This window comes from Fringilla coelebs, assembly GCF_963513975.1.
Source record: "Fringilla coelebs genome assembly, chromosome: 30".
NCBI classification, from domain to species: domain Eukaryota; kingdom Metazoa; phylum Chordata; class Aves; order Passeriformes; family Fringillidae; genus Fringilla; species Fringilla coelebs.
In genome coordinates this window covers 2,741,076-2,755,714 of record NC_140056.1, presented here as the reverse complement: position 1 = coordinate 2,755,714, position 14,639 = coordinate 2,741,076, and the positions used below count along the sequence as shown (strand labels likewise).

Sequence of the window (14,639 nt, the reverse complement as noted above, 5' to 3'; positions counted from 1 at the left end):
GGAACACATTTTAGTGATATGGGAAATGCAGAGTGTTAAACAGAGCTCTCCAGATGCTTCCTGCAGCTGGGATCCCTGGGATCTCCTCCAGGCTCTGCCCCCACTGTACCCCAGAGCTGTTCCCACCTCTCCAGTCCCAACACCTTCCTGGACAGCAGGAGCTGAAAGGAAAATGAAAGTGATCTTTCCTCCTCTGTGCTGAAGGACTGACTCCGTGCTGAGCTCTGCAGCATCCTGGGATCACAGAACCATGGAATTGTTCAGGCTGGAAAAGCCCTCAGAGGTGATTGAGTCCAGCCATCAACACAGCACCACCTTGGCCATCCCTGACCACGTTCCCAGGTGCTACATCCACACTTTCCTTGGACATTCCCAGGGATGGGGACTCCCCACTGCCCTGGGCACCCCCTTCCAGTGCTTTCCCACCCTTTCCAGGAAGGAATTTTCTCAATATCCAACCCAAACTTCCCCTGTGCAACTTGAGGCTGTTTGTTCCTTGTTCCCTGGGAGAATATCCCAAATCCCCCCTGGCTCCACCAGGGCTCTGCCAGGGAATTCAGGAGAGGGAGAGGGTCCCCCCTAAGCCTCCTTTTCCCCAGGCTAAGCACAGGGACTTGTTTTGACCATTCTGAGCTGTATTTGTGGCAAAACCCAAAGGATTTGGCTGTGTCAAAGCCAAGCAGAGGGAATTCTGGAGCTGGGCCACTCCTGAGCCATATCAGCAATTCCAAAGTCCAGGAATGAGAGATAAGAAACCACTGTGCAGTTACAGACACACCAGGCACGGACAGCATGGAAAAGCTGGGCAAATAGGAATTATCCAGTCCATAAAAATAAAATAGGAAATATCAACTCCAACCCACACTGCTCCCTCAAACAGCAGCCCAGGAGGATTCCCCAGGCACATCCTGGGGGGATTCCCAGTAAAAAAGGAACATGAACCTGAAGGAGAAGATCTGAAGGAGAAGATCCTACCAGCCAAGTGTAGGGACAACAGTTTGGGAGGCACCTTCCTAGCAACTCTTCCTAGAATTTTTCACAGGAAAGCACAAAAATCCCCAAAGGAAAAAGAAAGGCAGAAATTCTTTTCCCCCTTTAACTGGGAGCAGGGACAGAGCTGGGCTTAGTTCAGAAACGTTTCAAAGGTGAAAGAAAACAGCACCAAATATTGACACAAGGGAAGGGAAACATTCCAGCGGGGGAAGGGTGTGGGATGCATGATCCTCCAGTGCCCCCAGCTGGGAAAGAGCAGCTGAGCAGGAGCAAAGGGAGGAAAACAGGCTGGGAGTGACACCCCTGGAGTCAGCAGAGCTTCCCCAGAGCTCCTGGAATGTCAGGGAGCTGCTCAGTTCCCAAAGGATTCAGGTGCTGGAGTTGCTGCAGGAGCCCTGGGGAAGTTGTGTTTATGGGAAGGGCCTCAATCCTGCAACCCTGCTCAGCATCCTGAAAAACCCAGGGTCATGGAATGGTTTGGGTGGGAAGGGACCTTAAAATCCATCCCATCCCATCCCATCCCATCCCATCCCATCCCATCCCATCCCATCCCATGCCCAGGGACCCCTCCCTCTGTCCCAGGCTGCTCCAGCCTGGCCTTGGGCACTGCCAGGGATCCAGAGGCAGCCCCAGCTGCTCTGGGAAATCCATCCCAGCCCCTGCCCACCCTCATGGGGAGGAATTCCTTCCCAATATCCCATCCATCCCTCCCTCTGGCAGTGGGAAGCCATTCCCTGGCTCCTGTCCCTCCATCCTTGTCCCCAGTCCCTCTCCAGCTCTCCTGGAGCCCTTATGCACCAGAAGGGGCTCCAAGGTTCCCTTCCCTTCCCTTCCCTTCCCTTCCCTTCCCTTCCCTTCCCTTCCCTTCCCTTCCCTTCCCTTCCCTTCCCTTCCCTTCCCTTCCCTTCCCTTCCCTTCCCTTCCCACACTCTCCCTGCAGGAGGAAACCAGGAATTCCCAGTAAGGACAAGGACAATCCATCCAGGTGTTCCTGTCCCTGCTCACCTGGGCAGGAGCAGTGACACACGAGCACCACCTCCTGGAGGTGCCACCTCCTTCCCTCTGGAATGGAGCTCACCTGGAACAAGGCTCCGGACACCCCGGCCTTCCCTCGCTCCCACTGCAGCAAGGAAAAGGGAAATACAACAGAATTACTAGCTCAGGTCCTTGGCACCCCTCAGGTGCTGAAAGGGATGGGAATAAAAACGGGATTAAAAACCCCAACACGGAATTTGGGATAAATTTCAGTGATTTTTATTCCAAGGATATCATTCCCAAAAGCACTCACCCTTAGGGATGGACCCCTGACCCAGGGCTGCTGGGGCCAGGGAGGGGATTGTCCTGCAGGGGATTGTCCTGCAGGGAATTGTCCTGCAGGTGCCTCAGCCCAGCCCTGGGGGAGATTTGGGTGCATTTTGGGAACAGGTTGCTCATCCAGGGGGAACAACTCCCCAGGGATCAGTGGGATTTTTACTTTGTCCAGGGCCAGGAGTTGGAGTCAGTCCCTTCCAACTCAGGGTACTCCATGACTCTGTGATCCCTGTGGGTCCCTTTCAACTCTGATTATTCCATAATTCTCGAGGTCAGGAGGTGCTTGGACAACACTCCTAGGCACTGGGTAGGATTTTGGGATGTCCTGTGCAGGGTCAGGAGTTGGAGTTGATGATCCAGGTGGGTCCTTTCCAGCTCCAGATGTTCCATGACTCTGAGATCCTCACAGGTCCCTTTCAGCTCTGGATATTCCATGATTCTGGAGGTCTGGGAATGTCTGGACAACTTGGGCATCAGGATTTTGGGATTAGTGGGATTTTTTTGAGATGTCCTGTGCAGGGCCAGGAGCTGGACTTGAGGATCCTTGAGAGGCCGTTCTAATCAGGACATTCTACATTCCCTTGGGCATGTTCCCTGGCATTCCAGAAACAGCAGCACTGTCCCAGCAAGGGGGGGTTTCAGGTGGGATCAATAATTCTCCTTTTCAGGGCCAGGTGAGGCCACACCTGGATCCAGGGCAGGCCTCTGAGGGACTGGTATTCCAGGAATATTCTTGATACAAGTGGAAAGCACATGTAGGAGCTTGGATTCCAGGAGCACTTCCCTGAACAACCTCCCACCCCACAAAATTGGTGCTCCCTGAGCACCTGGAGTGGATCCCCCATGTGGCAGCAGCTCTGTGGTCACAGAGAGAGGCACAACTTTCCCAGGCATGGTTCTGGGAAAGGCTGGGAGAAGATCAGAGAAAAGAATGAGAAACAATCCTTATCTTCACTCATTGCACCTGGTGTTGTGAACATGTGGAAGGTTTGGGTGGGATGGGACCTTAAAATCCATCCCATCCCCAGGGACACCTCCCACTCTCCCAGGCTGCTCCACGCGGAATGCGTTGTGGAGATTTGTTTATCAAAGGATGGTTTCTTAATTAACTGTCCCAAATATCAGCCACAGACATCCCTTGCCCCAGACTCCCACGGGAAGCCAAGGTGCAGTCCCAGCAGGGATTCAGGGATTCCCAGCTCTGCCCGAATCCGCGGCTGTGCGGGGCCGTCGCTCAGCCGGCGCCCTGGGGACGGGCAGTGGTGGATCTGAAGAGCAGCAGGCTCCTGTCCCAGGAGGTGCTCCCGAAGGAGCAGACGAGCTCCATGGCGCACTCCTGGGTCAGGATGCGGGTGATGCTCTCGGCCATGTCCCCGTTGATCCGCAGCGAGCGGAAGTGCTCGAAGTCGTGGCGGCCCAGCCTGCGCAGCCGGCGCGCGGCCGCCCGGTAGCACCTCCAGGGCTGGGGCTCCACCAGCAGGAAGGTGCAGAGCGAGGCCAGCAGGGCCAGGAACTCCAGCAGGCCCCTGTCGCCGTGGTTCAGGTGGATCCACATGGTCACGGACATGCAGAAGCCGATGTCGAAGGAGGAGCGGCCGAAGCGCTGCAGGTAGGAGCTCAGGAAGGGCTCCCTGGCCCCCGAGTCCATGATGTCCAGGCTGGCAAAGGAGATGGAGGCAGGGAAGGGGCTGCTCTGCTGGGCCCTCTGGATCAGCTCGGGGTCGATGTCACAGCACAGCAGCTTCAGCTCCTTCCCGGCTCCCGGCGGCTCCGGGCCGGAACTGCCGTCCTGGAGCCCCAGCAGGTGCTGGTACAGAGCCACGCTCAGCTCCTGCAGGAGGAAAGCAGGGATTCAGGGAGAGCTCCCCAGAGCCTCCTCTCGTGGCTGTCCAAAGGAAAATCTGACCAAGACCAGCAAAAGATCTGTCCTGGGAGCCCTGAGCACCTGGAGAGGATCCCCCATGGGGCAGCAGCTCTCTGGCCACAGAGAGAGGCACAACCTTCCCAGGCATGGAAAAGGCTGTGAGGAGCTCAGAGGACAGAATGAGAAACAATTCTTATGTTCACTCGCTGCACCTGGTGTTGTGAACATGTGGAATGTGTTGTGGAGATTTGCTTAGCAAGGGGTGGTTTCTTAATTAACCAATGGTGATGGTGTTTTAATTAAGAGGACCAGCTAGGTCTACCTGTAGCGAACGAGGGTATAAAAAAGCAATGGGTTTCTTAATAAAGAAATAAATGAATATATAAATAAATGAATATGTAAAGAAATAAATATATAAAGAAATGGATCAATATATAAAGAAATGAATATGTAAAGAAATAAATATATAAAGAAATGGATCACCTTCTGTGAGAGCACAGAGTTTGTGTTACTTATTACAGTTATTATTACAGGGGACCCCCCTGCACTGACACCCCCACAGCAAGGGCCTGCTCCAAAATCCAGGGAATCCTGGAATGCTCTGGGCTGAGGAACCCAGCTCATCCTCCTCCACCCCTGCCATGGGACACCTTCCACAAGAGCAGGTGGCTCCAAGCTCCCGGAATGTTCCAGTCCCTGGCCTGGAATCTCTTTCCACAGTGCACACTGATGGAAAGTGAATTAATCCTTAATTAAAGGAGATCCCATGGAGCTCCTGGAGCTGCAGGCACAGGACAGACTGGGAATGTCCTCTGGAGGTGACAGGTGCCTCTCACTGAGCTGCTCCACCAGCTCCCCTGGAATGGGATCTGGAATTGTCCCTTTGGTAATGCCTCAGGGGAATTCCAAACCCCGGAACAGCAGCACTGTCCCAGCAGGGTGGGTTTCAGGTGGGATCAATAATTCACCTTGGCTGGGCCAGGTGAGGCCACACCTGGATCCAGGGCAGGTGTGGGGGACTGGAATGGGAATGGGGCTGGGAATGGAGCTGGGAAAGGGCTGGAGCACCAGGCAGAGCTGGAAGTGCCCGAGGGAGCTGGGGGTCTCATGTGGGACCTCTGGAGAGGGGGTGGAGCAGGAGGGGTCAGGATCTGCTCCTGGGAGCAGAATGAGAGGGAGCAGATCCCAGGGGAGGTTTAGTTCAATTTTAGGGACAATTCCTCATGGACAGGGCTGGCCAGGGCAGGGCAGGAGTCCCCATTCCCAGAGGGAATGAACAGACCCAGGACATTGTTTCTTCCCAGTCTGCCCCACTCCTCCCAGCATCCCATGGAGGTGACTGTCCCACTGTCCTCCCTCCCACACGCGGGGCACTGCCAGTCCCAGCGCTCCCCACCTCTCCCAGTGCTCCCAGTGCTCCTCACCAGTGCTCCCCACCTCTCCCAGCACTCCCCACCAGTGCTCCCCACCTCTCCCAGTGCTCCCAGCACTCCCCACCAGTGCTCCCCACCTCTCCCAGTGCTCCCAGTGCTCCCCCCCACTGCTCCCCACCTCTCCCAGTGCTCCCAGCACTCCCCACCAGCGCTCCCCACCTCTCCCAGTGCTCCCAGCACTCCCCACCAGCGCTCCCCACCTCTCCCAGTGCTCCCAGCGCTCCCCACCAGTGCTCCCCACCTCTCCCAGTGCTCCCAGCGCTCCCCACCAGTGCTCCCCACCTCTCCCAGTGCTCCCAGCACTCCCCACCAGCGCTCCCCACCTCTCCCAGTGCTCCCAGTGCTCCCCACCAGTGCTCCCCACCTCTCCCAGCACTCCCCACCAGTGCTCCCCACCTCTCCCAGTGCTCCCAGCACTCCCCACCACTGCTCCCCACCTCTCCCAGTGCTCCCAGCGCTCCCCACCACTGCTCCCCCCCCCTCCCAGTGCTCCCAGCACTCCCCACCAGTGCCCCCCACCTCTCCCAGTGCTCCCAGCACTCCCCACCAGTGCTCCCAGCACTCCTCACCAGTGCTCCCCACCTCTCCCAGTGCTCCCAGTGCTCCCCACCAGTGCTCCCCACCTCTCCCAGCGCTCCCCACCAGTGCTCCCAGCACTCCTCACCAGTGTTCCCAGCACTCCCCACCAGTGCTCCCCACCTCTCCCAGTGCTCCCAGTGCTCCCCCCCTCTCCCAGTGCTCCCAGCACTCCCCACCAGTGCTCCCCACCTCTCCCAGCACTCCCCACCAGTGCTCCCCACTTCTCCCAGTGCTCCCCACCAGTGCTCCCCACCAGTGCTCCCCACCTCTCCCAGTGCTCCCAGCACTCCCCACCAGTGCTCCCAGCACTCCTCACCAGTGCTCCCAGCACTCCTCACCAGTGCTCCCCACCTCTCCCAGTGCTCCCAGCACTCCCCACCAGTGCTCCCAGCACTCCTCACCAGTGCTCCCCACCTCTCCCAGTGCTCCCAGCACTCCCCACCAGTGCTCCCAGCACTCCCCACCAGTGCTCCCCACCTCTCCCAGTGCTCCCCCCTCTCCCAGTGCTCCCAGCACTCCTCACCAGTGCTCCCCACCTCTCCCAGTGCTCCCCAACAGTGCTCCCAGCACTCCTCACCAGTGTTCCCAGCACTCCTCACCAGTGCTCCCCACCTCTCCCAGTGCTCCCAGTGCTCCCCCCCTCTCCCAGTGCTCCCAGCGCTCCCCACCAGTGCTCCCCACCTCTCCCAGCACTCCCCACCAGTGCTCCCCACCTCTCCCAGTGCTCCCAGATCTCCCCACCAGCGCTCCCCACCTCTCCCAGTGCTCCCAGTGCCCCCCACCATTCCCACCTGCCTCCCCCGGCTCCTCCATCTCCCCCAGGCATTGCCCTTCCCTGCATTCCCAGTTTGTCCCATTGCCCTCCCTCATTCCCCACCAGTGTTCCCAGTCTGCACCACCCCACACCAGTGCCTCATCCCCAGCCCTTTCCAAACTGGGCTGGATTGTCCCCCAGTGCCCCCAGTCTGTCCCAGTGCCAACTCGTGCCCCCCAGCAGTGCCTCCCCAGTCTGCCCCAGTGTCCCCAGTGCCAGGGGACTGCCAGTCTGCCCCAGTGTCCCAGTGCCCCCACCAGTGCCCCCCAGTCTGCCCCAGTGTCCCCAGTGCCAGGGGACTGCCGGTCTGTCCCAGTGTCCCCAGTGCTCCACCAGTGCCCCCCAGTCTGTCCCAGTGCCAACTCGTGCCCCCCAGCAGTGCCTCCCCAGTCTGTCCCAGTGTCCCCAGTGCCAGGGGACTGCCAGTCTGCCCCCGTGTCCCAGTGCCCCCACCAGCGCCTCACAGTGTTCCCCACACCCCACACCAGTGTGTACCTCACGCCAGGATTTCCCAGTCAGTCCCAGTGCCCCCAACACCCCAAACTGGTGCCTCCCCAGTCGCCCCCATGCCGCCCCCGAGGTGCCCCAGACCCGCCGGCGTGTGGCCCCCTCACCCCGGAGTTGCAGCCCACATCGAGCCCGAGGAGCGGGCGGGTGGCCGCAGGGAAGAGGCTGCGCAGGAGCCCTTGGGGCAGGAGGCTGATGCGCCCCTCGGGCGGGTGGAACCGGGAATAATTCGGGAAGTTTCCGTAGGGAGCCGCGCCGGGCTCGAGGCCGCGGCTGGAGCGGCTGATGGGCGCCGCCATCTTGGCACCGCTCCCCGCGCCGGGCGGGAACCGCAACTGGAGAGAAACGTTCCGGGGCAGAAACGTTCCGGGGCAGAAATGTCCGGAGCAGGGACAGAGGGACAGAGGGACAGGGACAGAGGGACAAGGGAGAGGGGACAGGGACAGGGGCAGAGGGACAAGGGACAGGGAGAGGGGACAGGGGCAGAGGGACAAGGGACAGGGAGAGGGGACAAGGTACAAGGGACAGGGAGAGGGGACAGGTACAAGGGACAAGGGACAGGGACAAGGGACAGGAACAAGGGACAGGGACAAGGGACAGGGACAAGGGACAAGGGACAGGGACAGACAGACAAGGGACAGGGACAGAGGGACAGGGACAGGGAGAGGGGACAGGGAGAGGGACAGGGAGAGGGACAGGGACAAGGGACAGGGACCAGGGACAAGGGACAGGGACAAGGGACAGGGAGAGGGGACAGGGAGAGGGACAGGGACAAGGGACAGGTACAGGTACAAGGGACAAGGGACAGGGACAAGGGACAGGGACAAGGGACAAGGGACAGGTACAGGTACAAGGGACAAGGGACAGGGACAAGGGACAAGGGACAAGGGACAGGGACAAGGGACAGGGACAAGGGACAAGGGACAAGGGACAAGGGACAAGGGACAAGGGAAAAGGGACAGGGAGAGGGGACAGGGACAAGGGACAGGGACAAGGGAAAAGGGACAGGGACAAGGGACAGGGACAGGTACGAGGGACAAGGGACTGGGACAGGGACAAGGGAGAGGGACAGGGACAGGAAAAAGGACAGAGACAGAGACAGGGACAAGGGACAGGGACAGTGCCACCAGGGCAGCCACAGCCCCTTGGGGGGGAAGAGACTTTAGACATTTTGTGTAAAGACCCCTGTGAAAAACGCCAATCACTTCTTTTTAAAATTTTAAAAGTTTAATAGTAATAAAATGGTTATAAAAATAGCAATATAATTAGAGTAAGAAAAATTTGGACAATTGGGATTAGGACAATATGAGACAATAAAAACAAAGAGTTACAGACAGTCTGGGTACCTTTCTGGGCAAAATGAGCCCCACGTCAGCAGAGGATTAACCCTTACAGCAGCAGCCTGTTGCACATTCACACCCCCGTGCAGGATGCAGGAATTCCATTCACACCCAGGATTCTGTCCGGGCAGGGTCAGCTCCTTCCTCTGAGTCCTGGCGGCTCTGCAGGGCTGAGCAGGCAGGAATCCGTTCATTTCTTCTGTAAGCGAGCAATAAATTCTCTTTCCATGAAAGATCCAGGTGTCCTGGGGCTGCTGTCTCACTGTGAGTCCTTCCCCAAAAAAGTATCTTACACAGCACAGTTCCTATTTTAACATTCTGTTATAACCTAAAATTATATTTAACACACTGCTTAAGAGAATTAATACAGCCCAACTTTCTAACATTACACATATAATATTCATTTGAATACTTGCAAAAAGCCAATCATGAAATACTCATTTTACACAACCCTGTGAAAAATGACCAGATGATATTGCCTTTCACATTGACAAATTAGCCTATGCATGCTGTTAGTGATTGTAAGTATTTAGAAGTATCAGTTGTAACTCCTTGTAGTTGTATGTTGGTGTCATATAATCGATCAGCTCAAGTGTGCTCTGTATTGCTCACAGTAGTAATAGAAATAGAGGTGTCATGAGTACAATATCAATGTATCACTTATGGAAATAATGTGTGTGATGGATGTACTGTGTTATGGGCCTTAGCAAAACACAAGATGCTGTGAAAAATGCGTGTTTTGTGATTGGCTTTTCACAAATATTCAAATGAATGTTATATGTGCTGTGTTAGAAAGTGATGCTGTATTAGTTCTCTTCAGTAGAGTGTTAAATACAGTTTGAGGTTATAACAGAATGTTAAAATGGGAACTGTGCTGTGTGGGATACTTTTTTCCTAAAGAAAGGACTCTCACTGAGACAGCAGCCCCAGGACACCTGGATCTTTCATGGAAAGAGAATTTATTGCTCCCTTACAGAAGAAATGAACTGATTCCTGCCTGCTCAGCCCTGCAGAGCCGCCAGGACTCAGAGGAAGGAGCTGACCCTGCCCGGACAGAATCCTGGGTGTGAATGGAATTCCTGCATCCTGCACGGGGGTGTGAATGTGCAACAGGCTGCTGCTGTAAGGGTTAATCCTCTGCTAACATGGGGCCTTTTTGGGCTCATTTTGCCCAGAAAAGGTACCCAGACTGTCTGTAACTCTTTGTTTTTATTGTCTCATATTGTCCTCATCCAAATTGTCCAAATTTTTATTGCTTTAATTATATTACTATTTTTATAACCATTTTATTACTATTAAACTTTTAAAATTTTAAAAAGAAGTGGTTGGTGTTTTTGGCAGTTAAGCTGGCACAGCAAGCTGGGTTTCATCTGCTGCTGGTTTCAAGCACAGCCTGGAGAGCAGAGGGCGCCTGGAGCTCACAAATGCAGGTGAAACTCTCCAGCTCCCTGCAGCAGCCCTTCTGTGTTCTCATGGGAATGGTTTGGCTGGGAAGGGACCTTAAAATCAATCCATCCATCCATCCATCCATCCATCCATCCATCCATCCATCCATCCATCCATCCATCCATCCATCCATCATCCATCCATCATCCATCCATCCCATTCGTCCCATCCCATCCCATTCCATCCATCCCATCCCATCCCATCCCCAGGGACCCCTCCCTCTGTCCCAGGCTGCTCCAGCCTGGCCTTGGGCACTGCCAGGGATCCAGGGCAGCCCCAGCTGCTCTGGGAAATCCATCCCAGGGTCTCCCCACCCTCCCAGGGAACAATTCCTAATTCCCAATCTCCCATCCATCCCTCCCTCTGGCAGTGGGAGCCATTCCCTGGCTCCTGTCCCTCCATCCTCTGCAATTTGCAGGCAGCCCCGACATGGGAAGAGATGAGAATCTTGACTCGGTGTTTCAGAAGGCTGATTTATTATTTATGATAAATATTATATTAAAAATGCTATACTAAAGCTACACTAGAGAAAGATAAAGTATTTCATCAGAAGGCTAGCAGAGAAAGGAATAATGAATTCTTGTGACTGCTCACAGCCTCGGCACAGCTGGCTGTCATTGGTCATCAAGTGAAAACAATTCACACGCTGGGTAAACAACTCTCCAAATCACATTCCAAAGCAGCAAGACAGGGAGAAGCTGAAGCTTCCCAGCTTCTCAGGAGAAAAGATCCTAGTGAAAGGATGTTTCAGGAAATATGTCTGTGACACCATGCCTTGTCCCCAGCCCTCCCCAGCCCTCCTGGAGCCCCTCCAGGCCCTGGCAGGGCTCTGAGCTCTCCCTGCAGTCAGGGGAGCACCCCCGGCTCTCCCAGCCGGGCTCCAGAGGGGCTCCAGCCCTGGAGCAGCTCCAGAGCCTCCTCTGGGCTCTCTCCTCATCCTCCCTGTGTGGGACCCCTGGCCACAAAAGAAAGGCAGAATAAAGTGCAAAAATAAATTCAATTTCCCCCCTTCTCCAGGCAATTCAGGGGTTTGAAGTTGCCTCTGACTCTCTGTCTGGATTTAGGACCCCCAAATTCCTGTTCTCACCAGGCAAGGGAAGCAGCTCCATCCCCTCCTCCCTCCAGCATCCCTCACACCCCGACCAATCTTCCCCTCATCCTGCATCACTCCATCCTTCCTTTGATGGTTCCAGTCTGATTCATCCAAATTTCTGCCTGAGCATCCAAAAGCCCAGGGCTGAAATTTGATGGAATCATCAGCCTTTTATCATGTCTGTGGTCATTTCAGGGAACGCTGATGATGCCTCATCCAACTGCTCTCGGACACCTCATTATTTCTGTGGCAATGTTCCACTTCAGTCTCTTTTTTCCTACAGAAAATGCAGGGAAATCCCTCCTGGCTGTTCAGCATCCCTTCCCAGGAACCAAATCTCCTACATTTTGGGTCTGACTCCTTCCCAAAAGCACAGGCTGCTTTTGGGGAAGGATCCAATCCCTGCTGCACTGGGATTTCTGTCCTGGACAACCATCCCTTGGGAGCTGAGGGAATGAGGTGGGAGTTTACCTCTCCCAGTGCAGTTTGCAGTTTACCTCTCCCAGATGGGAGTTTACCTCTCCTTTTGGGTGGTGAATTGTCCCTGGAGGAATTTTTTTCCTCCATTTACTCTTGGGAAAGCCTCAGCTGGCAGAAAATTCCCTTGGAGCTGCAGCCCTCCCACAGCTTATCCCCACTCACTGAATTCTGAATCCTGTGGCCACATGAACCAAGTGGCAAAGGGAGCAAATCCCTCATTCCAGGAGCCCTTTGGCCCTCAGTTCCCAGCAGTTCCTCACCCACGACACCTGTTCCAGATCCTTGTGCTTTTATTGCTCTGTGTGGGATGTTTTCCTTACTCATAACCAGGCAAGAGGTGGCTGGGGCTCCGTTAAACCTCTGGGCCATGCCAGGACCTTGTTTACATCTGAAGGGATGAAGCAGCACCTGCACAACCAGAGCAGGAACAGGCACAGGAACAGTTTTGCAACCATTTATTAGCAATAGTCAGAGAAGATACAAAATTCTATTTACAGGGAAATCATAGGAACGACCTCTCCAAAGGATTGGGATCTGGAGCTGGATGAGGGCTTGGGGTGGAGGACACAGGAGGAGGGGGAGCAGCCCTCCACATCCCACCCCAAATCCTGCATTTCTCACCCTCCTGAGGAGCTCCAGCTCCCCGAGCAGGACAGTGCTCAGCATCCATCAGGGCTGGCTGGGGTGGGATCAGTGTGGAAAAGGGACCAGGAGGGCAGAAATCCCCCCCAGCCAGGTGCCTGGAGCGGGGTCGTGCCAGGTGTTCACAACAGGAGCAGAAAAGCCAGGATACATCAGCAGAAAGCCAGGATATATCAGCAGAAAATCCAGGATATATCAGCAGAAAGCCAGGATATATCAGCAGAAAAGCCAGGATATATCAGCAGAAAAGCCAGGATGCAGCAGCAGCAAAGTTACTCCACAGCAGAAGGAAAAAGAACGATTCCAGAGGGGGCTGCAGGTCCCTGTGCTCCTCCCCAGCTCCCAGCAGGGCATTCTGGAGGAGTTTTGGGACTATTTCAGAGCCAGAGCTCATCATGGAGCTCCACACTCCTCCCTCCAAGCCTGGAAAGCACAAATCCCTACAGGAAATAACTGAGCAAGGACAGGCTGCCCAGCCAGCCTGCTGAGGGCCAGGAAATTCCCTCCTGGAACTCCAATTCCATCCATTTTTAGGGTTCCTCCTGTGCCATTCCCACTCCTGCCTGCTCAGCAATCCATGAACTTCCTGCTGCCATCACCTCGTGCTGTCCTTCATCCCAAAAAGAATTTGGTTTTGGTTGGGGGATTTTTTGGTCTGGTTGGGTTTTTTTTTTTTTTCTGGTTGGGGTTTTTTTTGATCTGCTTGAGATTTTGATCTGGGTTTTTTTGTGTCTGACTGGGTTTGTGGTCTGTTTGGGGGTTTTTTAATGAGATTTTTTTGGTCAGGTTGGGTTTTTTTGTCTCTGACTGGGGATCTTTGTCCGGTCAGAGATTTTTGGTATGGTTGTGGGTTTTTTGTCTGGTTGGGGTTTTTTTGATCTGGATGAGATTTTTTGGTCTGGTTGGGGTTTTTTGTCTCTGACTGGGGATTTTTGGTCTGCTTGGGGTTTTTTTGTGTCTGACTGGGGATTTTTGGTCTGGTTGGGGTTTTTTGGTGTCTGACTGGGGATTTTTGGTCTGGTTGTGGGGTTTTTGTCTGGTTGGGGTTTTTTCTGATCTGGATGAGATTTTTTGGTCTGGTTGGGGTTTTTTGTGTCTGACTGGGGATTTTTGGTCTGGTTGGGGTTTTTTTGATCTGGATGAGATTTTTTGGTCTGGTTGGGGTTTTTTTGTGTCTGACTGGGGATTTTTGGTCTGGTTGGGTTTTTTTTGTGTCCAACTGGGGATTTTTGGTCTGGTTGTGGGTTTTTTTTGTCTGGTTGGGGTTTTTTTGATCTGGATGAGATTTTTTGGTCTGGTTGGGGTTTTTTGTGTCTCACTGGGGATTTTTGGTCTGGATGTGGGGTCTTTGTCTGGTTGGGTTTTTTTTTTTGATCTGGATGAGATTTTTTGGTCTGGTTGGGGTTTTTTGTGTCTCACTGGGGATTTTTGGTCTGGATGTGGGGTCTTTGTCTGGTTGGGTTTTTTTTTTTGATCTGGATGAGATTTTTTGTTCTGGTTGGGGTTTTTTTGTGTCTGACTGGGGATTTTTGGTCTGGTTGTGGGGTTTTTGTCTGGTTGGGTTTTTTTTTTTTTTTTTTGATCTGGATGAGATTTTTTGGTCTGGTTGGAGTTTTTTTGTGTCTGACTGGGGATTTTTGGTCTGGTTGGGGTTTTTCCTGATCTGGATGAGATTTTTTGGTCTGGTTGGTTTTTTTTGGGAGGTGTTTCAGGAAGGAAGATAAGGGGAAGGCATCACTTCTGCTCATCACTGCAGCCACAGAGGGGCTGGAGCGTTTCCCTTCCCCACCCAGTAACTTTCCCTGGACACGTGTGGCAGGAGGACAGGACATGTGCGGGGTAAAAACCAGGGCAGAAGGAGCAGGAAGGTTCCAGCGCTCTGGCAGAGCCCCTGTGCAGCAGGAATTGCTGGAGGCAGCTCCCTGACGCAGCACTCGCAGCATTCCCAGCGAGATGGGAGATAGCAGCTCCTATCTGCAGGAGGGATCACTCTTGGAATGAGAGCAAAAGGGCCCTTATCTCCCTGGGGAGCTTTACAGCCCCAGATCAGCCAGCTGAGCCCCAAACAGGGAATGTGAGCGGGGCCACGGTGGAAAGTTACCTGAGCACATCCAGAGCCCGCGCTGACATTCCCCTT

General features: G+C 54.4%; 1 protein-coding gene across 1 annotated transcript; it reads right to left on the bottom strand.

Moving 5' to 3' along the window:
- Positions 1-2,258: 2,258 nt before the first annotated feature.
- BCDIN3D (BCDIN3 domain containing RNA methyltransferase) lies at positions 2,259-7,956 on the bottom strand. Its single transcript, XM_084223527.1, has 2 exons — positions 7,609-7,956; positions 2,259-4,135 (listed from the first exon to the last, which is right to left on the bottom strand). Exons 1-2 carry the CDS (start codon positions 7,798-7,800, stop codon positions 3,539-3,541), a joined length of 789 nt encoding a protein of 262 aa, XP_084079653.1. The 5' UTR covers positions 7,801-7,956; the 3' UTR covers positions 2,259-3,538.
- Positions 7,957-14,639: the final 6,683 nt, after the last annotated feature.